Source organism: Oncorhynchus masou, chromosome 31, assembly GCF_036934945.1.
Source record: "Oncorhynchus masou masou isolate Uvic2021 chromosome 31, UVic_Omas_1.1, whole genome shotgun sequence".
Classification (NCBI taxonomy): Eukaryota; Metazoa; Chordata; class Actinopteri; order Salmoniformes; family Salmonidae; genus Oncorhynchus; species Oncorhynchus masou.
In genome coordinates, this window is record NC_088242.1 from 68,894,308 (window position 1) to 68,921,451 (window position 27,144).

The 27,144-nt window shown below is 45.2% G+C and overlaps 1 protein-coding gene across 1 annotated transcript; it reads left to right on the forward strand.

The window, feature by feature from the left end:
* The first annotated feature begins 22,909 nt into the window (after window positions 1–22,909).
* On the forward strand, window positions 22,910–26,907 carry LOC135524342 (leucine-rich repeat-containing protein 4-like). Its single transcript, XM_064951796.1, has 2 exons — window positions 22,910–23,211; window positions 23,443–26,907. Exon 2 carries the CDS (start codon window positions 23,566–23,568, stop codon window positions 25,621–25,623), a length of 2,058 nt encoding a protein of 685 aa, XP_064807868.1. The 5' UTR covers window positions 22,910–23,211; window positions 23,443–23,565; the 3' UTR covers window positions 25,624–26,907.
* The last annotated feature ends 237 nt before the right edge of the window (window positions 26,908–27,144 follow it).

Genomic DNA, 27,144 nt, shown 5'->3' on the forward strand with positions numbered 1-27,144 from the left:
CTGGAGCCTGATGTTGTTGTGGCCAAGGATCTTTCACTCAGTTTGAACCAAGTTTCAGCTGCTGTGTAATGTTGATGTCCTTCCTCCCAGAGATGTGAAAGCATCCCCCAGACTGGACACAACTAGATCTTTGATAAGATCAGAACTTTCACAATGAAAAGGCTATGTAAATGACATGTCCTGCTCCAAAGGGCAGGACATAAATATGCTCTATGGCTAGATTCCTTTGTTCATATCATAACATGACTTTAACCAAAGTCACTCAAAGGATCTTATGATATATGCCTCGGTCTAGAAAGTGTTTCTACCTTTATGCATTTGTGTGTTTTAAGTTTTTCCTAACTGTAGACTACTACCTTTAGCACTTGAAGTTAATAAATGTTTAAATATTTATTTGTGTTTTAAACACTACCTCACTGCTTTAGCACATGGCCACAGTCACGTATTCCAATGTGAATTCTTTGAGATGGGTGGGTCTGAGGCTTTAGAGGGTGTGAACAATGCTAAATGGGCATAAACAAAGCAGCACTGTAGCTGTTCCATGTGAAAGGTTATCTTTATCACTCAACAATAGGCAATGTAATAGTGTTAATAGTTTGCCTAATGGGGGAACTTGGTGATTTAATGTTCAGAGAATTCATTTTGGCAGTTTGTTGCAGGTGTTCCTTTTCTTTAGAGCAAATCTGAAAATCACAGCAAAATGTTCGAATGCATTTTCTCCTGAATGGGATTATATATTTATCAACTTTTAAAACAGCATTACTTCCTCCCATTTCCAACTACTGTACCTGATATGCCATTTTGAAGCTCTGAGTCTGCACTTCTATCCAATATAAAAAACACAACTTCAAATTTTGGAACATAGCACTGAAAAGAGATGGTTGGCCACATATGTGAAAATAGCTGATTTCTATGTGTTGTAGTAAAAAATATAGAGGAAGATAAGTGTTTCCAATGAAATCATCGGTGTACCTCATGATTTAAACCAATTATGAGTAGACTTTGCCTACTACTTACCTACTAATTGTCTACTATTTGGTTGATGATGTCTTTGGAAACACTTATCTCACTCTATCTTTTTTTACTATAAAACATGGGAACTCGACATTTTCACATAACTCAATGTTGGGATTGTGCTGGAGATAATGAATATGAAGTTGAACATCTAAAAATTCCCTTTTAAGTATAGGCATTTATTCCCAAATGGTTAACGTAGGGGTTAATGTTTGTGATAGGGTTAAACAAAAACAATTTAAATTAGTGTATACCACTGGGATTTAAACACACACCCCTCGGAAAGACGATGCTGAGCAAGAGGAGTGACCCGGGATGTCAAAAACCCGTAGAAATTTGATGTTTGGAGCAACTTTGAAATTTTATGTTTGGAAAAACGTGGATAAACCTCAGAATCTGAAGTAAATTCAGTAAAGCTGTGAGATCTTGTTGGCCCACTTACATGCTCTAGCATTCAAACGCAGCCCTAGGACAGAACTGTCAATGGTCTGACAAGCACAACTGGAGCTGCAAACCAAATGAGGCCTAATTAGACAAAAGAGCAAGTAAGTAATTTGAACAGGATAATACGTTGTTCAAATGACTTAGTATCTTGTTCGAACGACTTAGTGTCCTGTTTGAACAACTTAAATGTTCTTTTGTCTAATTAGGCCTAATTCTTTACTAAGCGCAAGAAGGCATGTCAGACCATTGCTGCAGCCATTCACTCACTGATTCCATCCCTAAACCAATTCCTTAGGTCTTCTCAAAAAAGTTAAGAGATGTACAGGTAACTGCCATAATAAAAGTAACACCAACAAAAAGTGTCTTAAAGAGGAATTTCAACCTGGCTTTGTCATGGCATATATTTATTACTATATTAACAACATTGTCTTTTTGTCATAAACATTAACATTATCCAAAGCACAAGTTTATTGTGCAGGGGTACGATAAGATGCCCCGATAGAAATGGCAGCTTCACTTCAGGGCCTTAGGAAACAGTGCAGTTTTTTTTCTAATGCATTATTTCTTACATTGTTAGCCCAGAAAACCTTAAGTGTTATTACATACAGCCGGGAAGAACTATTGGATATCAGCGAGACTTCGATTTACCAGCACAACCAGCACTCTGACCAGGAATACGACTTTTCTGCACCTCCCAGGGCATTTAAACTGATTCCAGAGGCCAACCCAAAACAACGCCGTCGGAGGAGAGGGTGCCGGAGCGGTCTTCTCGTGATGCTTCGGCTGCGTGCACACCACCCACCGCTTCCGAGTATATTACTTGCTAATGTCCCTAGTTAACAAAGTGGACTAAATTAGGGCAAGAGTTCCTTTCCAAAGAGATATCCGGGATTGTAAGATTCTCTGTTTCATTGAGACATGGTTAGCTGGGGACACGCTGTCGGTGTCCGAACAGCCAACGGGATTTTCAGTGCATCGCGCCGACAGGAACAAACATCTCTCTGGTAAGAAGAAGGGCGGGGGTGGATGTTTCATGATTAATGACTCATGGTGTAATTGTAACAACATACAAGAACTCAAGTCCTTTTGTTCACCTGACCTAGAATTTCTCACAATCAAATGCCAACCGCATTATCTCCCAAGAAAACTCTCCTCGGTTATGGTCACTGTCGTGTATATCCCTTTGCAAGTGGATACCAAGACGACCATCAAGGAACTTCACTGGAATTTATGCGAACTGGAAATCATATATCCTGGGGCTGTATTTATTGTAGCTGGCGATTTTAACAAAGCTAATCTGAGAAGAAGGCTACCTAAATGCTATTAGCATATTGATTGCAGTACACAAGTGAGTAACACACTCGACCACTGCTACTCTAACTTCCACGATGCATTCAGGGCCCTCCCCCACCCTCTTTTTGGCAAATCTGACCTGTTTCTCCCCTCCTATAGGCAGAAACTAAAACAAGAAGCACCTGTGCTTAGGTCTATCCAACGCTGGTCTGACCAATCAGATTCCACACTTGATTGATTGCTTGTGGACTGGGATATGTTCTGGGTAGCATCAGACAATAACATTGACGTATACGCTGACTCAGTGAGCGAGCATATAAGGAAGTGTATAGGAGATATTGTACCCACTGTGGCTATTAAAACCTTCCCTAACCAGAAACCGTGGATTGGTGGCAGTACTTGCGCAAAACTGAAACTACGTACCACCGTAATTAATCATGGCAAGGCGACTGGAAACATGACTGAATACAAACAGTGTTGTTATTCCCTCCGTAAGGGAATCAAACAAGCAAAGCATCAGTATAGAGACAAAGTGGAGTCACAATTCCATGGCTCTAACACGAGAGGTATGTGGCAGGATCTATAGACAAACCCGGATTACAAAAAGAAAACCAGCCCTGTCGCGGACATTGACGTCTTGCTCCCTGTAACGGTTTTCATGCGGTGAAAGAGAGTCGGACCAAAATGCAGCGTGTAGATTGCGATCCATGTTTAATGAACAAAACGTAACACGAATCTAAATACAAACACTACAAAACAAAGAACGTAACGAAAACCGAAACAGCCTATACTAGTGTAAACTAACACAGATACAGGAACAAGGACACTAAGGACAATCACCAACCAAACACACAAAGAATATGGCTGCCTAAATATGGTTCCCAATCAGAGACAACGATAAACACCTGCCTCTGATTGAGAACCACTTCAGACAGCCATAGACTTAACTAGAACACCCCACTATTCCTACAAACACAGAGCAAGCTACAAACCTAATACCAACACACCACATACAAAAACCCCATGCCACACCCTGGCCTGACCAAATAAATGAAGATAAACACAAAATACCTCGACCATGGTGTGACAGAACCCCCCCCCCCCTAAGGTGCGGACTCCCGGACGCACCTCAAAACAATAGAGAGGGTCCGGGTGGGCGTCTGTCCATGGTGGCGGCTCCGGCTCCGGCGCGGGACGTGGACCCCACTCAATCACCGTCTTAGTCCCTCCTCCTCGCGTCCTTGGATAGTCCACCCTCGCCGCCGACCATGGCCTAGTAGTCCTCACCCAGAACCCCACTGGACTGAGGAGCAGATCGGGACTGAGGGGCAGCTCGGGACAGAGGGGCAGCTCGGGACAGAGGGGCAGCTCGGGACAGAGGGGCAGCTCGGGACAGAGGGGAAGCCCAGCACTGAGAGGAAGCCCAGCACTGAGAGGAAACCCAGCACTGAGAGGAAGCCCAGCCAGGTAGTTGAATCCGGCAGATCCTGGCTGGCTGGCAGTTCTGGCAGATCCTGGTTGACTAGCATATCTGGAAGAGTCTGGTTGACTAGCAGATCTGGAAGAGTCTGGTTGACTAGCAGATCTGGAAGAGTCTGGTTGACTGGCAGATCTGGAAGAGAGCAGCTCTGGCGGCTTCTTGTAGACTAGCAGCTCCTTGCAGACTGACAGCTCCTTGCCGACTGGCAGCTCCTTGCAGACTGGCAGCGCCTTGCAGACTGACAGCTCCGGCTGCTCCATGCAGACTGACAGCTTGGGCTGCGCTAAACAGGCGGGAGACTCCAGCAGTGCAGGAGAGGAGAAAGGCTCCGGCAGCGCTGAACAGGCGGGAGGCTCCGGCAGCGCAGGAGAGGAGGAAGGCTCCGGCAGCGCTGGAGAGGCGAGGCGCACAGTAGGTCTGATGCGTGGTGCTGGCACTAGTGGTACTGGGCCGAGGACACACACAGGAAGCCTGGTGCGGGGAGCTGCCACCGGAGGGCTGGGGTGTGGAGGTGGTACTGGGTAGACCGGACCGTGCAGGCGCACAGGAGCTCTTGAGCACCGAGCCTGCCCAACCTTACCTGGTTGAATACTCCTGGTTGCTCTGCCAGTGCGGCAAGGTGGAATAGCCCGCACTGGGCTATGCAGGCGAACCGGGGACACCGAGCGTAAGGCTGGTGCCATGTAAGCCGGCCCAAGGAGACGCACTGGGGGCCAGATGCGTAGAGCCGGCTTCATGGCATTTGGCTCGACGCTCAATCTAGCCCGGCCAATACGCGGAGCTGGAATAGAATGCACCAGGCTATGCACCCGCACTGGAGACACCGTGCGCACCACAGCATAACACGGTGCCCCCCCGGTAACCACAGGAAGTTGGCGCAGGTCTCCTACCTAGCGTCGCCATACTCTCTGTGAGCCCCCCCAAGAAATTTTGGGGCTGACTCCCGGGCTTCCAACCGCGTCGCCGCGCTGCCTCCTCATACCTGCGCCTCTCAGCTCTCGCCGCCTCTAGTTCTTCTTTGGGGCGGCGATATTCTCCAGGCTGATCCCAAGGTCCTTCTCCGAATAATTCCTCCTCCCATGTCGATACCTCCTTTTGTTGCTCCTTGGGGCGGCTACACTCCCCTGGTTTAGCCCAGGGTCCTCTCCCGTCGAGGATTTCCTCCCAAGTCCAAAAGTCCTTTTTACGCTGCTCCTGCTGCTGCCTTTGCTGTTTCTCCTGTGGCTCCTGCCTGTTGACACGCTGCTTGGTCCGTTTGTGGTGGGTGATTCTGTAACGGTTTTCATGCGGTGAAAGAGAGTCGGACCAAAATGCAGCGTGTAGATTGCGATCCATGTTTAATGAACAAAACGTAACACGAATCTAAATACAAACACTACAAAACAAAGAACGTAACGAAAACCGAAACAGCCTATACTAGTGTAAACTAACACAGATACAGGAACAAGACACTAAGGACAATCACCCACCAAACACACAAAGAATATGGCTGCCTAAATATGGTTCCCAATCAGAGACAACGATAAACACCTGCCTCTGATTGAGAACCACTTCAGACAGCCATAGACTTAACTAGAACACCCCACTAAGCTACAAACCCAATACCAACACACCACATACAAAAACCCCATGCCACACCCTGGCCTGACCAAATAAATGAAGATAAACACAAAATACCTGGACCAGGGCGTGACACTCCGAGACAAATTAAACAACTTCTTTGCGTGCTTTGAGGACAATAAGGTGCCGCCGACACAGCCTGCTATCAAAGACTGTGGGCTCTCCTTCTCCGTGGCCGACGTGAGTAAAACATTTAAACATGTTAACCCTCGCATGGCTGCCGGCCCAGACGGCGTCCATAGCCGCGTCCTCAGAGCATGCGCAGACCAGCTGACTGGTGTGTTTACGGACATAATCAATCAATCCCTATCCCAGTCTGTGGTCCCCGCATGCTTCAAGATAGACACCATTGTTCCTGTTCCCAAGAAAGCCAAGATAACTGAACTAAATGTGGCAATTCAATCATTATGAAATGCTTTGAGAAATCACATCACCTCCACCCGACCTGTTACACTAGACCCACTCCAATTTGCTTACCGCCCCAATCGGTCCACAGACGATGCAATCACCATCACACTGGACACTGCCCTATCCCATCTGGACGAGATAAATACCTATGTAAGAATGCTGTTCACTGACTAAAGCTCAGCATTCAACACTATAGTACCCTCCAAACTCATCATTAAGCTTGAGATCCTGGGTCTCAACCCCACCTGTGCAACTGGGTCCTGGACTTACTAACGGGCCGCCCCCAGGTGGTGTCATGACGTGGCCCTTTCTGGGTGTAGATCCTGGACCCCCCCTGCCCTATCTCACTCTCTCTCCTAACCCAGGTTAATTACCTCCGGTTGTAAATCCCGGGTAGAAACTACCATGCAGTATTGAGGGAGAACGGAGACTTGAACGGAGACTTGTCCAAACTCCTAAACCCCAAAATGTTAGAATTAAACAATATTGCTACTTTTGAGAATGTGGGAATAGTCCGTGGACACTTAAGGGACAGTCATGTTGAGTGTGTTTCAATTGGTGATCTCATGAAGTACAGGAAACACACATGACGGTATCTCTTAAATTGTACATTTCCCAGCTGTCAAGTTTACATCTATATATTGTCTAAAGTATGTGATTAAAAATGAAATTATTTGTGAAAAGATGTAATGTGACATTAACCTTCTAAATGAGAGAATGGATTGTCATATAAAGATGAACTGCTCAGTGGCCAAACCCCTGTGAGCCCAGACATCACATTAGGCATCATGGACCTCCCTTTTCTACTGTTACGTATAAAACCCATTCCTGATGAAATTCACATTAGACCACGCAAATCCCGTTGTAAACTAAGGTTGCAAATGGTTGAATTTCTAAGATCAAAACATGCCGGGTGACGCTGGTGTGTGAAGTGGTTTAAACTACAACTCTACCAGAGGACAAGACTATACCACGTGGAGCATTGGCTACACGGCTGGAAATAGTTCAACTCTGAGACTATCGATCTATTATATGAGAACATTCTCGAATGGTATTCTGAAGAATCCATTCCAACAACCACTAAAGACTTTGATCTTCGGGGAAACGCAACCTCTCACTCAATGTCAGCAAAACAAAAGAGATGATCGCGGACATCAGGAAACAGCAAAGGGAGAACCCACCTATCTACATCGACGGGACAACAGTGGAGAAGGTAGAAAGTTTTAAGTTACTCTGTGTATATATCACGGACAAACTGAAATGGTCCACGCACACAGACAGTGTGGTGACGAAGGTGTAACAGTGCCTCTTCAACCTCAGGAGGCTGGAAAAAATGGCTTGTCACCGAAAACTAACACTAACTTTTACAGGTGCACAACTGAGAGCATCCTGTCAGGCTGTATCGCTGCCTGGTACAGCATTTGCAGAGGGTGGTACGTTCTGTGCAACGCATCACCGGGGGCAAACTATCTGCCCTCCAGGACACCTACAACACCCAATGTCACAGGAAGGCAAAAAAGATCATCAAAGACAATAACCACCCGAGCCACTGCATGTTCACCTCACTTCCATCCAGAAGGCGAGGTCAGTACAGGTGCATCAAAGCTGTAACAGAGAGATTGAATAACAGCTTCTATCTCAAGGCCATCAGATTGTTAAACAGCCACCACTAGCACAGAGAGGCGGCTGCCTATTTATAGACTCGATATCATTGGCCACTTTAATAAATGGGACACTCGTCACTTTAATAATGTCACGTTAAGAATGTTTACATATCTCAAATTACTAATCTCATATGTACATACTGTATACTGTATCCTTCACTATCTATTCTTTACTATCGCATCTTAGCCACCATGTCACTGCTCATCCATATATTTTATACTTATATATTCTCATCCCATTCCTTTACTAGATTGTGTGTATTAGGTTTTGTTGTGGAATCTGTTAGATATTAGGTTTTGTTGTGGAATTGTTAGATATTACCTGTTAGATATTGCTGCACTGTCGGTTCTAGATGCAGAAGCATTTTGAAACACTCGCAATAACATCTGCTAAACGTGTATGTGACCAATACAATTTGATTTGATTTGAAGCTTGAATGAGCGCATTTGAATATCACTGGTAGAATCGGGAAGTTTCGACTTCCTGTGTATTCATCTGCTCATAGTGAACCACAAAGTCCAGCATTTGTAACGAATGCAGATACCGCACTGTTAATGAGATGGGGCATGCCCACAACCAACACACAGAAATCTCATAACTTCTCTAGGCATTGAAAACTGTTGTTTTTCACTAACGTTTGTCATCGTGTCCGTATGGTGTTCTGACTGTGCTAATTACAAACATGCACAAATATGAGTTATCTTTCACCGTTCTACCTACCAGAGATATACCTAGATGCTGCCAGTGGTTTGTGGCAATCAAGAATGATGCTTACGTTGACCAAAGATTATCAGAGGGATTTTCAGGCTGAACAGACGGGAAATCCATTTAGATGGGAATCCATTTATCTGAAAAGTGATGCGATACCATCATTTTCTCCCTTCACAACAGAATAGAATATTCTCAATTTGATATGAGACTGGACTAGGTAAATTAGCTATGTTCGCTAATGTTACAGTCCTGTATTAAACTCTGAAAGCCATCAGCTAAATCATATAGCTAAATGTCAATCCATTTTGCCTATGCCATGGAAATCACTGCTAGACTGGTAGCTACCTTCAGCAAAGTAAACATGTTTCTGTTCTATCTTTGACCAACATTAGCTAACTTAAGTAAACTAACATTAGCAAATCAAAGTAACTAAACCTGGTAGCCATCTATTCCACCCTTGTCTGGAAAACACACTCTTACTAAAAATCTAATTGTCGATATAGCTAACTCAGTTTTGGAGTGTCTTTGGTTGGTTAGTTAGTTCCCAGCTGGCTAGCAATATTGCTGCCAATTTAGTGATGCTAGCTAACTAACTAACAAACTACCAAACTAACTAACTAACTAACTAACTAACTAACAGCAAGCTCACAATATTAAAATGGCTATGTTAGGTGTGCTAAGATAACCAGTCTAATAGAGATCAATACAATTAGTGGGGTGGTTAAATTGTGTATTAGTGTATGTTTTGTTGTAGGTAGTATATAATCTGATTGCACCAGCATGTGTTTTCAACCCCAATCTCTGCACAAGGTGAAGGTAAATTGGCAAAAATATTTACAATCTGAGGGCTAAGATAGCTCAATTTACAGTAAACATGCCATAAACATAAATTGGGTAGTGTTTTTAAGGGTTTGTGTTTGTTTTATGGGGTTAATAAGGGAGACTGAATGGTTATGGGGTTAGTAAGGGAGACTGAAAGGTATAAAATCAAGACAGCAGTAATAACACAACCCCCCCATTCCTCTCTCTGCAGATTCTCAAAACAAAATACAAAGACACATAAAAAAACCCTGCTACTATTGACAAGAATGATCTGTCAAGTCAATGGGCTGGGGGAGGTTTACAGATAGGTCTTTGAGATGAAGAACGGGATTTTGGTTGCGCTTATAGTTATTAAATGTATTGTTGTTTATTAGGAGAAGGATTGAAAGGTGCCATAACTCCCCAGTCTCCTATACACAACAATATATACTGTGTAAACACTTTTCACACCTTCTGTAGCCCCACAGCTATTCACTTTGTTGACTGATCTTTCCTGTCAAAAGCAGCTCCCAATGTCCCTCATTGTCCCTAAACAATACAATATTCTGTCTCTAAACACTTAGGTCCCAAACGGTTGACACCTTTACCAACAAAGGTGTGTTGCCCTACGTCCACAAATTGTATAAAATGGTAACCACAACCATGTCTTTCCAGGAGACATGCAGTACCAGCAAATATTCTGCAAGAGATCCAAACAGTTGGTGGTTAAGGTCTATGTGCCCTACACCACTTCTGTCAGTCTTATCCAGCTGTCTGTACAACAAAGACTGGACAAGACCACAAGCACTCTACTTCCACAACCCACCATGCCAAACACCATTACCAGTGTTCCAATGGATGGATAAAGGACAATGAAATAAATATGGATATTTTTTGATCAATCCTCAAAAATGTTCTACATTTATGGTTTCACAGAAGATATTTCTATAAGCTGCACACGGTTCTGTAGTTCTGTTAGACATTCAGATATATCCAAACAATGTTTATTTGTCAAAATCTAAAATACAAGGGAGTGTACAATTTTTATGCCAACTCTAAAAGAGAACTGGGTATTCAAGAAGAATGTAACATAAAAGTAACATACAAAAAATAAAGTATGAACATTGTAGTACAGTTCAGCGTGTCTAGGGTGTACTAACGTGCAGAGAACTGTAACTACATATTTTTACAACAGATAATTTGATTTAAACCAAATATTTTTGTTATCCATTTCTGCAAGTTACATTATAGGTACTGTTTGGTGTAGAAGAGATCATTTTTAAATCAAATCAAATTTTATTTGTCACATACACATGGTTAGCAGATGTTAATGCGAGTGTAGCGAAAATCTTGTGCTTCTAGTTTTTGACAATGCAGTAATAACCAACAAGTAATCTAACTAACAATTCCTAAACTACTGTCTTATACACAGTGTAAGGGGATAAAGAATATGTACATAAGGATATATGAATGAGTGATGGTACAGAGCAGCATAGGCAAGATACAGTAGATGGTATCGAGTACAGTATATACATATGAGATGAGTATGTAAACAAAGTGGCATAGTTAAAGTGGCTAGTGATACATGTATTACATAAGGATGCAGTCGATGATATAGAGTACAGTATATACGTATGCATATGAGATTCATAATGTAGGGTAAGTAACATTATATAAGGTAGCATTGTTTAAAGTGGCTAGTGATATATTTACATCATTTCCCATCAATTCCCATTATTAAAGTGGCTGGAGTTGAGTCAGTGTCAGTGTGTTGGCAGCAGCCACTCAATGTTAGTGGTGGCTGTTTAACAGTCTGATGGCCTTGAGATAGAAGCTGTTTTTCAGTCTCTCGGTCCCAGCTTGTAGTCCGTGCTTGACTGTAGACCCTGCCACATGCCTCTTGTGTCTGAGCCGTTGAATTGGGATTCTACTTTGTCTCTGTACTGACGCTTAGCTTGTTTGATAGCCTTACGGAGGGAATAGCTGCATTGTTTGTATTCAGTCATGTTACCAGACACCTTGCCCTGATTGAAAGCAGTGGTTCGCGCTTTCAGTTTCACGCGAATGCTGCCATCAATCCAAGGTTTCTGGTTAGGGAATGTTTTAATCGTTGCTATGGGAACGACATCTTCAACGCAAGTTCTAATGAACTCGCACACCGAATCAGCGTATTCGTCAATGTTGTTATTTGACGCAATACGAAACATGTCCCAGTCCACGTGGTGGAAGCAGTCTTGGAGTGTGGAGTCAGCTTGGTCGGACCAGCGTTGGACAGACCTCAGCGTGGGAGTTTCTTTTTTAAACTTTTGTCTGTAGGCAGGTATCAGCAAAATGGAGTCGTGGTCAGCTTTTCCGAAAGGGGGGCGGGGCAGGGCCTTATATGCGTCGCGGAAGTTAGAGTAACAGTAATCCAAGGTTTTTCCGCCCCTGGTTGCGCAATCGATATGCTGATAAAATTTAGGGAGTCTTGTTTTCAGATTAGCCTTGTTAAAATCCCCGACAACAATGAGTGCAGCCTCCGGATAAATGGTTTCCAGTTTGCAAAGAGTTAAATAAAGTTCGTTCAGAGCCATCGATGTGTCTGCTTGGGGGGAGATATATACGGCTGTGATTATAATCGAAGAGAATTCTCTTGGTAGATAATGCGGTCTATATTTGATTGTGAGGAATTCTAAATCAGGTGAACAGAAGGATTTGAGTTCCTGTATGTTTCTTTCATCGCACCATGCCTCGTTAGCCATAAGGCATACACCCCCACCCCTCTTCTTACCAGAAAGGTGTTTGTTTCTGTCGGCGCGATGTGTGGAGAAACCCGTTGGCTGCACCGCTTCGGATAGCGTCTCTCCAGTGAGCCATGTTTCCGTGAAGCACAGAACGTTACAGTCTCTGATGTCCCTCTGGAATGCTACCCTTGCTCGGATTTCATCAACCTTGTTGTCAAGAGACTGGACATTGGCAAGAAGAATGCTAGGAAGTGGGGCACGATGTGCCCGTCTCCGTAGTCTGACCAGAATACCGCCAGGTTTCCCTCTTTTTCGGAGTCGTTTTTGGGTCGCTGCATGCGATCCATTCCGTTGTCCTGTTTGTAAGGCAGAACACAGGATCCGCGTCGCGAAAAACATATTCTTGGTCGTACTGATGGTGAGTTGACGCTGATCTTATATACAGTAGTTCTTCTCGACTGTATGTAATTAAACCTAAGATGACCTGGGGTACTAATGTAAGAAATAACACGTAAAAAAACAAAAAACTGCATAGTTTCCTAGGAACGCGAAGCGAGGCGGCCATCTCTGTCAGAAGTCACTCTCTTTTTGACCAACCTTAGCTTGGCGATGCAATAATTTGTCCTTGCATCGTGGAGACAGAGGTCTCAAAATGACCAGGGTCAAATAAAATGATCAGTAGGAGTATATTTGAAGGGTCTGTCCTATATCTGAGAGAGAGAAGAATGTTCCGATTTTTTTTGTGACCCATATTCAATCTCTTTTTGGCACTAAAGTGCTTCCATAAATGTTTTTAACTAGTACCTTCAGATGAGCCTTATGAGGCTAGTGGGCGTTGTAGAGCAAAACAAGTTATTGAGAGTCTCATCTTTGGATGGTGGGGTCATTAGTTTGTAGCCCAAACTGTTTGGACGCTACAGGCATTTTTGTGAGAAGACTAATTTTCGGGATGTCTCCTAATCTGACAAACAATGCTGTAGATCTGCCACCTGTCACTGATGAGGAATCCAGCCATCGGCGGATACGGTGGGTTGAGATGCAACCTATGCAAAAAATATATCTCTAGCTTAAACAGATGGATTTTAATAGGTATTTTTTATGATGCTAATTCAATTTCCACTTGGGCGCAACATCTTTTAGACCCTGGCCTTTTGTCACTTTGACATCATGTCTGTCTCTCCTCCTGACAATGACGTAGTCAATCAAGTGCCGATGTTTGGACAGTGGGTGCATATTGTTTTCTTGCGGTCATGCTCAGCACATGTCCTTAGTATCAAAAGGCCATTGCTGTTGCGTTTGCCAATGCCATGTGTACCTATAATCCCATTCCATGACTGATGGTCTGTGCCAACTCTGGCATTGAAGTCGCCAAGAATGGCGAGTTCCTCTGTGCTGGGAACAGCAGCAATTGCAATCTCCAGTTCACCATAGAACTTGTCTTTGAGTTCATCAGGTTAGTCATGGTTGGTGCATAGGCACTGATTAAGTATATTTTTTTATTCTACCGCTGCGGTAGGCTGGCCACAGTAAAGTGAATCAGAGAATGTTTAGGACACCCTTTCTAGCCCCTTCCTCATGCTAGGGAGGAGAGCAGTGTGATCCTGATTAGGGATGCTCAGACGCTCGGTCTGCTGCCAAGTTCCACTTCCTCTTCAGTCCAGTGAAAAGCGACCCGATAACCTGAACCTCCTGCATGTGGGTCCATGGCTACAGCTTTCAGTTGGATCCACACCTGCTGTTCTTCATTTGCTGAACACCACATGACTTTGAGTGATGGTGTCATGACTTGTGCTTTGAATTGGATTTAAGTGAGGGAGAGTTGCGAAGCTTCGACCTCACTCTCTCATCCAGAATCATCTGTACCCAGTGGCAAGACAGTGTCTAGATGGATAGAAATAATGCTGAATGCAGTGGATGGTCTGAGGAGACACAGTGGCGGGTTTAGGTATAGGCGACATGGGCAGCCGCCCAGAGCAGCACAGGGCACCCGCACATAAAAAATAAGAATGGTGACATTTGCGCAATCAGTTTTCTATCGCTCTTTTGCACGTCACGTCAATGATATCATGTCACCGTGTGGGCGCCCTGATTCTAGTTTGTGAGCTAGGCAGGCTACTGCCTGGGAAGGTCTCCCACTCAGAAGTACGAGATGGGGAGGGCGGCTGGGGTAGGTTGTCCTCAGGTCTCCCCACTGGAAGCCCGAGGTAGGGGGAGCGGGGGAATCTATCAAATAGCGCATCTCTAACTTTGTACAGTTCTAATGCAATTAGTAAAATCAGTCACAGTACGAAAGGTTACCAAATAAACCACAATTCATTGGTAATACTGTGAACATATGGTTTTACAGACATGTCGTTGGATTTTTTATTGGTTTGTGTGAAATCATTAAGAATAATATGAAACCAGTCTGCACACCGCCAAGGTCAATTGGTTTAGTCTTGACTCTTGGTTGACAGTGTTGGGGGATGGGTAATGTATTGATACTCAAGTGCCAAATCAACACAAATTAGTTTCTATTTGTCTTTGTCACTTCTTTTTGATATTTATGAGTCTTTTTTATATATATTTATATAGTTTTTAATGTTATGATTATTTATTTGTGTTTTTCCAGACGTCTGAATAAAAATTACAGTTAGTGCCGAATGGTTATTTTCTTTTTTGTTGGCATGGGGGGGCTGAGCTGGGGGTTCGCCCAGGGAGCCATACAAGCTAAACCTGCCATTGCTTCCGATGGTATTCCTCCACCAAGGGTTCCACAGACCAAAACTCAGACACTGAGTTTTCCGGGTTAGTTAACCGCCGCCCGGGGTTCGGCATTGGCAGCTACTGGCAGTACCGACTCACCAGGTGCAAGATGGAAAGCACCTGATGTGCGCCTACGGTAGCAACTACAGTGCTGCTACTAGTTGAACACCCAGCTGGCCAGACACCCAAACACACACACACACACACACAAACGCATCTCTTTATCAGGCATAAAACATTGACAAAGTCCCTTTTTACTGCTGCTTGTTGGCACGGTAACACCAGACTAATGAAGTCACACACTGACAGAATATTAATAACATCAAGCCAATTACAGGGCTCAGTTCATTTACATATGAGAGGGTGGGGGGCACTCCCTACAGTGCCCCCACACACTGGCTTCATACATCACCAGACACAGTGGGTTGATTGTGTCAGAGGAGGCTAGTGGGAGGAGCTACAGGAGGATGGCAATTTTTTAAATTTAACTAGGCAATTCAGTTAAGAACACATTCTTATTTACAATGACAGCCTACCAGGGACAGTGGGTTAACTGCCTTGTTCAGGGGCAGAATGATAGATGTTTACTTTGTCAGCTCAGGGATTTGATCTAGCAACATTTCAGTTACTAGCCCAACGTTCTAACCACTAGGCTACCTGCAACCCCATGGTAATGGCATGGAATCGAGTCAATGGTAAAACATGTTGTTTCCATGTGTTATATGTGTTTGTACCATTCCATTGATTCCATTCCAGCCAATGATTGTGTGTGTGTGTGCGTGTGTGTGTGTGAGAGAGAGGCAGCGAGAGTTGTCAAGCCACTGCCAGACTAGGTGGGTATGACTCAAATAATCGAATGAAAACAGTAAAACATAAACCTCTCATTGAATGACAGTGTTTCATTAGCACTTCACTTCCTATCACAACATGCAAACATGGCTGCCGATAACCATACTGCACGGAACATTGACCTTTGAGTCTGTACACTGCTGCCTGTCCTCTCCTCTCCTGTGGGGTTAGTCAGTGTACTATCTCTCAGGTAATCAGTGATGTATCTAATTACTGTGGTGTTCTACATCACTGCTAAACTCACCCACACTTGATCATATACAGTACATTGGACAGAGCAGCTAAACTGGACACACACACACACACACACACACACACACACACACACACACACACACACACACACACACACACACACACACTTGGCCTCGTTGTAAATCACAGTGAGTTATAGGCAGAGTGGAAAGAAACAGGATGTGACTGGCTGTATAGATCTACAGATCACAGGGGAGTCAACGCGGAGTGTGTTAGACCAGTTGGGGGTGGTGTACCATCTAGCAGGCTGATCAGGGATTCATCACACTGTATTGTTTACAACCATACACATTCCTTGTGAATCTACATTGATTCACTTTCTGACAGACCACAATTGACATAGGACCCTTCCCAATTGGTTCACTTTCCTATAATTCAGAGCCATTTTATCTACCTGTGATTCAGACTCCCCTTTGCACTTGAGTTGAAATCACTCTGCTGTGATGCTGTTGATTCTCCTGACTGTGTGTGGATGGTTGTGTGTAGATTTTCCAGAATGTGTGTGTTGTTGTGACTGAGCAAGAACAGCTGATGAGTCACCTCGTCCCACCCTGCACGGAGGGGGTTGTAATGAGGGAGGAGAGCTCTGAGCGAGGGTTAATAAATGCAGGTCACATCGATCTGCCTCTATGCGCACGCACGCACACGCACGCACGCGCTCTCACGCACGCACACATACACACACACACACACACACTGCTCTGTCTGAGGCCAACTGCTACTCCTGCACATTGCTGACCCGCCACACTGTAGACCATGAGACCACAGGTCCTCTCCATCTGACTGGTCATGCTAAACAGAGGGGCAGTACAGATGTTGACATTACACAACAAGCAAGATACCACAATGGGAAATGGGAATAGTTGTTAGCAGAAATGCTAATTAATTATCTCAATGAGCTAAATCAAGTCTCCAGTCAAGGTTTTTCATCACCAATGTGTGTTTTACCGAGCCACCTCTTTCACACTAACAGCGTGGCAGTACCCCAATACATCTGTGTTGTCTGTGTGTTACATCAGTGCTAGCTGTAGATGTCACGCCCTGGTCTATATTTATTATGTTTATCTTCATTTATTCAGTCAGGCCAGGGTGTGACATGGGTTTATTTGTGGTGTGTTTCGTCATGGGGTTGTTTGGGGTGTATAGCATAGTCATTGGCTGCCTGAGGCGGTTCTCAATCAGAGTCAGGTGATTATCGTTGTCTCTGATTGGGAACCATATTTTAGGTAGCCTGGGTTTCACTGTGTGTTTGTGGGTGATTGTTCCTGTCTCTGTGTTTGTTGCACCAGTCAGGGCTGTTTCGGTTTTCGACGTTTGTTGTTTTGTATTGTTCGTGTTCTTCATTATTAAAGATATATCGAACGAACCACGTTGCATTTTGGTCCGATCCTTGTTTCACCTCTTCGTCAGAGGAGAAGTTGGAAGAAAGCCGTTACAGTAGATAGGATCACAGCAGTAACAGCTGCATCAGTAGACCTCTGTAGCGATAATATCACTCTCGTCTGTTGGCACAGTCCTGCAAACCTTCCATCCTGCCTCACACTCACCCTTCACTGTTAGCGCTAAAACACACATACACAGACACGTACACTCTCACACGAGCAAAAACACGCAGTCACCAGTCTCATTGCCTGAAACATTTCATTTCCACTCTCATCCGGACATATGGGGAATGGTGAAACATGCTCAATATTTACACACCACCTCCCTGTCAAAGAACCCCATCCCCCGTCCCCCCGTACCCCCAAGCAATGGCTTGTAAACCTCCATCACCCCTTCCCCTTCCTTGCCCTTGTGTATCACTGACTAACCCCCCTCCCCACACACCCCTCATCCAATTCTACCTCTCCACCACAAACCACAGACCTCAGTCCACCAAGCTTTATCATATCAGCTATGTTTATGACAGTTCTGCTATGACAGATATGCTATGTCTCTCACTTTAATATGTCATCCTCAGTGATTTTGTTATGAGTGTTATAAAACTGTCAAATAAACGAAATTGAATTGTGACCCAGATCCTTGAGAACATCCAGTAAATCTGTGAGGTGTTAGATAAATTATTTGAAACCGATACTACACCACCTATGTTTGCTAAGAGTTTAGGAAATCTTTCCATACAATTATAGCACACAGGTACTTTGAAATCTGGTGGAATCTTGCAATCTGGCTCACACAGAGAGGAGGCTGAGACTGGAATATTTATTCTGGACAATGTATCTTTTAAAATGTACCCAGAGATTGGTAAAAGGATATTGATAACTTTGTCTATCAGTCTACATGATATTGTCTGGAATAATAGCAATTTCACATGCTCAAGGACAAAACCAACAAATCAATAGAACAAATCAGTAAGTCTGCTAAGTACTGAAGAAAGAAAGAGTTCAAAACCATATCTAAATCTAAAACCCACTGTCGCTCCCACTAGTCAAAGATTTGAACCTGCGACCAATCTAACATCTGAGCTACCTGCTGCCTCCTGACCTCCCTACAACCATGCCAGCCTCTATATAAACCTACTGTATACCAAATCATAAGGCTTTACTCTGTACACTCCCTCTGTAGGTGATAAATGTTCCTCCCATGCCTCATTTAACACACTGAACAGAGACCAGTGAACTCCACATAACTATAAAGACTTGGAACACCCCTTGGTGAACCTGCCCCTCACCTACACTGACTTAGGGACTGCTGATGCATGGAACACAGAGGACAGAGAGAAGAATGTGAGGGAGAGTGTATGAGATGTATTAAGTGTTCTATGTGACCTTTCCATGTTCATAGCCCCTGTAATGTTATTAACAGTGCAGCCACAGCCTCAGCCATGACCATCAATTAGAGCCACTTGCCTGCCTGCCTTCTGCCAGCACACACACTGCCTCACCTCAGAGGAGTTCTCTCTCTCTTCCCCCATCTCTCTCCATCTCTTCAGATATCCTTCTCTCCCCTCCCTACTGTACCTAACAGATTCAACATACACTATACACTGCATTTGGAAAGTATTCAGACCCCTTGACATTTTCCACATTTTGAAAACATTACAGCATTTATCTAAAATGGATTAAATGAAATAAAAATCTCAGCAATCTGCACACAATATCCAATAATAATAAAGCAAAAACTGTTTTTTATACATTTTTGCAAATGCATTAAAATTTAAAACCTAAATACCTTATTTACATAAGTATTCAGACCCTCTGCCCTGCTAGAGGTCCAGGTCAATTGTAAGTGCTGTTATTGTGAAGTGGTAAAGCCTAGGAGCAACAACGGCTCGGCCCGCAAAGTGGTAGGCCACACAAGCTCACAGATGAGGACCGCCACTCACTACTGTGTTCCAAACTGCCTCTGGAACCAACGTCAGCACAATAACTCTTCATGGGAAGCTTCATCAAATGGGTTTCCATTGCCGAGCAGCTGTACACAAGCTTAAGATCACCACGCTACTATGCATATATTAGCATCTGGGACAGAGTATGAGGCAGTTTACTCTGGGCATGCAATTCATCCCAAAGTGAAAATTGCTGCCCCCTATCCCAAAGAAGTTTTAAGTTACTTGCTGTTTAACTCTGACGATAGAGCTAAATGTGTAACAATCAGAAATGTGTAGTTCTGACTATACATTTCAAGAGATGATGATATTGAAAACAAATAGTTTACATTTTTTTAACAATCCGTTGAAAACGGCATGTAGTTGTCATATCCAACGCACCATATTGTGACTTTTGTATTTATTAATTATGACCTATACCATGTTATAGTAGCCTATAATAACAAAACCATTATACATTAAAGAATTACATTAGACATTGTAAGTAGTGTGCACATGAGAGGAGAGTGAGTGTGTAGAAATACCAACACTGCTTAGTTGAGCCACATCTAGACAAAGTGTGTTAGTGTTGTTAGATTCTGGGTGAAACTTGGAACATTGTTATACTCAGAAGCATCGTATCTAAGGAGTGATATGGACTGGCTTTTACATCAGAGGTTAATGGTAATCTGCAGGAGCCAGATGGCTTTGGAATGTGTTGGGTGGATGGGATGAAGTCACAGGATTGCTGTAGGAGATACGGGTGGAGAGCTTTGGATGAAGCGTCAAGGGGGCTGAGGTCAGGTCAGATCCCCTTAAGTGAGATGGTTTATTACCCTGTCACTTCGTCTTCCTGTCGAACCATGAAATATGTAAGGGTTGGAGAGAAGGAGGAGTGCCTAAATTGGAGTATATATACTTGTGGTGCTGGAAACATGTTTTGTTTGAATACAGCTATATTGACCTTCTGGGCAGAATACACTTGGTTACACACTACACAGGTTAATGTTTCATATTTTCCGTTGAGTGTTTTACTCTAAGAATTAGAAGCGAACAGTGTCCCACAGGGTTGGGCTCAATTCCTTTCAATTCCAGTCAATTCAAAAAGTCAACGAAAAAAATCTAATTGAAAATCATTGAAGAGAATTGGAATTGGAATTTGAACGTACATCCTGAATAGACTGGCATTAAAATGGAATTGACCTAACCCTGGTGTCCTACTTTAAAGTGTTCAATACCCCTGCTTCCAGTCCAGCTCCATTCAATTTAAAGTGAATTCAGAAAGCTGATTGGACATGGAGCGTGGGTTCTACAATACCCTCTTCACATGATGGCATTTTCAATTCAAATCATGTCCAATTCATTTCCTAAATTGACTTGAATTAAAATGGAATTGACGAAGCGGTGTATATGATTGGCTATATGTGCTGTATGCCAAAATGAGGCAGCAGCGCTGCTCTGGTGTGAAATTAACAGCTCTTTACTACACCCCCAGGAGCGAGTCTGAGCACCAGCAGAGAGAGAGGGAAAGATGGAAAGAGAGATGGAGAGGGAGGAAGGTGGCCATTAACTAAAGGCAGAGAGAGGGAGGGAGACTCCTTCTCCTGCTTTCAAATAACACATAATCCAGCGTTATCAGCTCTGCTCTCCCTTCATCCCTCCAACCTCTCTCTTTTCCTCATTCCTTCTCACTGAAAATGTTGTGCATTAGCATCCCTCATCTATCTCCCTCCCTCTTCCCCTCTAGGTCTATCTGGGAGATGAGGGGAGGTAGAGAGGAAATGAGAGAAGGAAAGGAGGAGAAGCTTATCCAGCAGAGAGAGAAGCAGTCAACTCCAGCCTCAATGATGTCAGAGATCCCCCCCCAACGCATGCACGCACACACACACACACACACACACACACACACACACACACACACACACACACACACACACACACACACACACACACACACACACACACACACACACACACACACACACACACACACACACACACACAGCACCTCACTAACAGTATCATATTGTTCGGTCTTGTGGCCATCGTGCATGTGGTTAATACTTAGTGGCATAATGAATTACAAGGGAAAAACTGCCTGGTACACACAATACAATGTATTTGTACAGCAGCACTGGTGTACTGTGCTCTGTGCTCTGGGAAGGAGAAGGGAGGGGGAAGAAACACGTATAAATACTCTGAGGGTTTAGAGTTAACAGAGATACTAAAACCAGAGGGAGAGAGAGAAGGGTGTGGGGGGGTGAATGTGTTAATACAAAGGAACACTGCATCAAACCAATCAAGTGCTCTGAGCCTTTGCTGGCTGGCTGGCTGGCTGCGCGCACGCACGTGCGCGTGCGTGTGTGTGTGTGTGTGTGTGTGTGTGTGTGTGTGTGTGTGTGTGTGTGTGTGTGTGCACGTGTGTGCACGTGTGTGTGTGTGTGGCTGTTTGAGCCACGGCTGAGAGGGAGAGGAGTGCGTCTGCATTACATTCACGTTCCCACTGAAGGACAAAGGGAAAGGGCAGAGACAGTCTTAGCTCCTCTCAAGACACATATACAGGGAAAAAAGAGAGGCTGTAGAATAAATAACAAGAAGAGAAGAGGAGATGGGGATTGGAATGCTGCTGATGCTGCGACGGTGTCATGCCTGTTTGCCTGCTTGTGTGCCTCCTCTCTCTCTTCCGCTCTCTCACTCTCCCTTTTGCTTTCCCCCTCTCTCGCTTCCTATCTCTCTCCTCCACAGTGGTTACTGCAGTAGTCCAGCAGCCAGTCGGGAGCTTCTCTGCCACACAGAGAGCTAACTGCCACAACTTGCTACCTCACCTCATACCTACAGCCCTCAGTCCTGAGCTCAGCCCTGGGGATCAACTTGTAGACAACCAGGACAGACCGAGGGATACGGCAGGAGACACACACCTCAGGGGAGAGGGCACCAGGCCAGGAGCACCCCATTCCTGGCTCATTTTACGGATAGCAGCTACAGATATATACCCTTCACAGCCACCATCGCATCCACACAACAGGAATCTACTCCTCTCTCTCTCTCTCTCTAAAGCGTAGCTCCGGCAGCACTGCGCTCCCCTCCTCCTCTCTCCTCTGTTACCAGCACCCCCCCCAGGAGGAATCGCTGGATTATTGCTAACTATGCTGCACGCGGCAGGCTGCAGCTGCTATAGACACAGCCAGGCAAACCAACGCAGGGAGAGGACCAGAAGAGAAGAGAGAAAAAGAGAGAATAGGGGGGTGACTGCATCAGGAGTCCTTTAGCTTTTCCCTCTCTCTCTTTCTCCATCCATCAGAGCGGGGCTAATCAGGCACAAGCTAGCCGTCGGCAAAGTCACAGAGACGGAGGGCTCTCTGCCGACACTCACACACACAGAAACAAAGGAACACGCTCACATGCACGAGGACCTGCCAAAACGGGGGATTTTTTATAATTTTTATTCTGTAATTTTTTCCCTTCTGCTCAGTGTATCTGGCTTCTACTGCGTGATGGAGCAGTTTGATTCGTCAACAGAGGGGGCTGTGTGTCTGCGGCTGCAGGCAGGGAGAGGGGGAGAGGAGGGGGGCTGGGGGACACCAGGCACCTGCTTAGCTTAACCCACACGGCCTGTCCTTTCCCACCGAGCCTGTAGTCTCTACACGCTGCTCCACTCCGCTCTGCTCCACTCTGCTCTGCTCCACTCTCACCACGGGCTAATAGGAGACATCTTGTTCCATTGGTTAACACAGGGACATTACCACCACATTCCAGAGGAAGGAGAAGAACTGAAATTAAATATATTTTTCACTTTTCGGATTTTCCATTGAAGTGAACTACACGGCTGTGGTTTGTGATTGGTTTTTGTAGTATTCAGAAAGGAAGAAGAAACAGGCCATTTCAGAACTAATGAGGTAGGTGATTGATCCTGGTTTTCAACCGTTTGTTTTTATCACTGCAAAGCATTCTGCTTCTGCTGCTGCTCTGCCTTCACATTAATCTCTCTTTCTCTCTCTATTCCCCCTCTCTCCTTCAATTCACTCTGACTCTTCCTCCCCTCTATTACTCTCCCTCTCTATTTATCTTTTCTTCTCTCCCTCTCTCTTTCTCTTTCTCACTTTCTCTCCCTGTCTGTCTCTGCGTAGCGTCTCCCAGTCCCGTCGATGGCGTGGCGAGCCCTGTCCTTGTTCCAGCCAGGGTAGGAGGGTGGTGTGTCCTCCTCTAGCGTCTGTCTCCCCCCACCATGCTGAAAAAGAGTCCTCCGAACCATGAGTCCTGTGGGCCAGGTTTCTCTGCAGCCCACCTGGAACGCAGCCCTGCTCACCCTGCTAGCCCTCACCATGGTGCCAGCTCTCAGTTTGTACCAGCCTGTCGGCCTGGGTGCTCCCTCTAACCCCCAGAACTGCCCGGCGGTGTGCTCCTGCACCAACCAGCTTGCTAAGGTGGTGTGTACGCGCCGTGGCCTGGTCAGGGTGCCCCCCGGGATCCCCACCAACACCAGGTACCTCAACCTGATGGAGAACAGCATCGAGACCATCCAAGCTGACACCTTCAGACACCTACACCATCTTGAGGTGCTGCAGCTGGGCAGGAACGCCATCAGGCAGATTGAGGTGGGGGCCTTCAATGGCCTGACCAGCCTCAACACCCTGGAGCTGTTTGACAACAGACTGACGGGGATCCCCAGCGGGGCCTTTGAGTACCTGTCCAAGCTGAGGGAGCTGTGGCTGAGGAACAACCCCATCGAGAGCATCCCGTCCTATGCTTTCAACAGGGTGCCCTCTCTGATGAGGCTGGACCTGGGCGAGCTCAGGAGGCTGGATTACATCTCTGACGGGGCATTTGAGGGCCTGCAGAACCTCAAGTACCTGAATCTGGGGATGTGTAACCTTATGGAGATGCCTGTCCTGTCACCCCTGACAGGCCTGGAGGAGCTGGAGATGTCTGAGAACACTTTCCCTGAGATGAAGCCTGGCTCGTTCCGCGGCCTGTGCTCCCTACAGAAACTCTGGATTATGAACTCTGGGATCACCGTGATTGAGAGGAACGCTTTCGATGACATTACGGCGCTGGTGGAGCTGAATCTAGCCCATAATAACCTGTCGTCTCTCCCCCATGACCTCTTTGCCCCGCTGCAGTACCTGGTGGAACTTCATCTCCACCACAACCCCTGGAGGTGTGACTGTGATGTGGTCTGGCTGTCCTGGTGGCTCAGGGAGTACATCCCCACTAACTCCACCTGCTGCGGCCGCTGCCACTCCCCTGCCCACATGAGAGGACGATACCTGGTGGAGGTGGACCAGACCACATTCCAGTGCTCTGCTCCCTTCATCCTGGATGCTCCCAGGGACCTCAACATCTCTGCAGAGAGAGTGGCTGAACTCAAGTGTCGTACAGCCTCCATGTCATCGGTCCGATGGCTGCTTCCTAATGGGACCGTTCTGACCCATGGCTCGGCTCACCCTCGGATTTCTGTCCTTAACGACGGAACACTCAACTTCTCCAACGTCCTGCCATCGGACACAGGCGTCTACACCTGCATGGTGACTAACATGGCGGGTAACTCCAATGCCTCAGCGTACCTGAATGTCAGCAACGCCGAACTCAACACCTCCAACCTTTCCTATTTCACTACACTGACTGTGGAGGTGCTGGAGCCCACCGTAGAGGAGATCCCCAAACCCAAACCCACCATCCCAGCCTCGCCCTCCGTGTTCCAGCCCGTCTTCATCTCCACACCCACTGTGTTGCTCCAGAACACCCAGACCCCCCGCCAGATATCTCTCCCCACGGCCCGTGTCCCCATCCACCCTCCCCCCAGCCTGGATGAGGTCATGAAGACAACCAAAATCATCATTGGCTGCTTCGTTGCGGTGACACTCCTGGCCGCTGCCATGTTGATTGCCTTCTACAAGCTGCGTAAGCGGCACCAGCAGCGGAGCACGGTGGCAGCGGCGCGGACCATCGAGATCATCCAGATGGACGAGGAACTTCCCCAGGTTCCATCGGCCAGATCAGGTTCTAGCGGGTCTGAGGAGACTGGGCTGGCTCTGCCCATGTTACTGGAACACAACAGCACCGTCTTCAATAAGGAATACATCTCTTCGTCCTCATCGTCCTCCCACAGAGACAGAGACAGACATAGAGACAGGGACAGAGCTGCCTACGGGGCTCACTGGACCCATAACAACCTGGGAAACTCCCTGCATCGCTCCTCCAGCCGCCAGTATTATCAGCAGCACCACAGCCTCATCAGCACCATCGCAGAGCCGTACGTCATTAAGCCAACTCACACCAAGGAGAAGGTCCAAGAGACCCAGATCTAGGGGACTCATGCTGGCCTTACTGTGGATCTAGCTGTGTGGATCTAACTCAGTGGATTTCTATATGTATCTGACTTTACCCCTTCCTCTCCTCCTTTTCTCTCTGCTCACCAGTCCATGCAATAGAATGCACAAAGAAGACAGTAACTTTATTTTGTACAGAGTGCAAAATAGAGACAGTTTTATCTCTCTTGTACATGCTTATACATAAATATAGAAATATAAAAAATATAAAATAAATATACTATGAGGACGGTGGTGGAAGATTATATTTAAAAAAAATAAAGTACAATTTAAACTATTTTCTAATAACTTGTAACTTCTATTTAAAAATGAGAGATGTTGAGATGTAGTGGGGGTAGCCTATATGATGATTGATTGAGGGAGCTGTCTTGAGGAAGACTGTTCTGTTTGTTATTTTGACCATTTAGAATGCAGTAAAACCCCTTGATACCCACAGCACTTTATAGAACAACAAGCCCTAACATCAGATCAGTCTCCACAGGTTAAGCTTGTTAAAGCACCAATTCGTACTGTGCCAAACGTTGCAATAAAAGACTGGAAGATTAAGAAAACCAACAGCCACAACCAAGCAAAATCTAGACAGAGAGTCATTTGTCGAGGGAGAGCTGTGGAGAGAAGAGTGTAGATTTTGCTGTTCAGTCGCTATCAGCCAAATGTTTTCAGACTGCAGTGGATTTCTAAGGTTTAACCCTTTGTTTACCGGAGCGAAGCTACACGTCTTTCTAAAAGCATCTCTTTTTTATGTTACTGAATCTAAACCTATTTAGTATGATTGCATTTGATTTATCCCAGGTCCCCTTGGCTAAGATGAAGGACAGGCTATTTTGAATGGTGATTTGGTGTGATTACTTCATGCAGATTTCAGTTGCATAATGCATTATGTTTTATATTTATTTTCCTTTCCTTGGGTTGCGACATGCTTCTTAAATAGCATTTGTAGTGTTTTGGGTTAATGTAGTGATGCATTAAAGCAGTTATTTGCCTGCTCTCTCTAAGAGCTCTTCTATTAGTAATCCCTCACAGATACCGACATGTGGTGCAGAACGACTTTGCTGACCGATCTGCTTTTGAAAGAAAAAAAGGAGTGGTGTTGAAATGAAATGAATGTCTGGACATTGGGCTTGTTTCTCTGTGGACGTAATTGAAACAGTGAAATCGTTTTTTTTATTTTCCTTATTGTAGGTATTATTTCGAGCATTATGGGGAGGCTATAAGGAGGCAAAAATAAATAAAACCTTTGGTTTGTATTTCTCTACTCAGACACATTGCCTTGCCATTCTTTTCCTTTTCCCTCTTGCTCAGTGTGGCGATATTAGCTGGTTAGCCTGTTAGCATGTCAGTCCACAGACACTGAACAGAAAGCATTCTGAATTCCAAATGGAGCTCTACCCCGTAGTCACTTCCGTAGATCTGAAAGGTCCAGATATAGCAATATGACAAATGCTTCACTTTGCCTTCTGATAAACTAGTTGATTTCTTTGCAATATCGCTTGCACCTAT

What these genes read in the sequence shown, in the direction of transcription:
- LOC135524342 (XM_064951796.1), top strand. Translation starts at nt 23,566, where the DNA reads ATGAGTCCTGTGGGCCAGGTTTCTCTGCAGCCCACCTGGAACGCAGCC.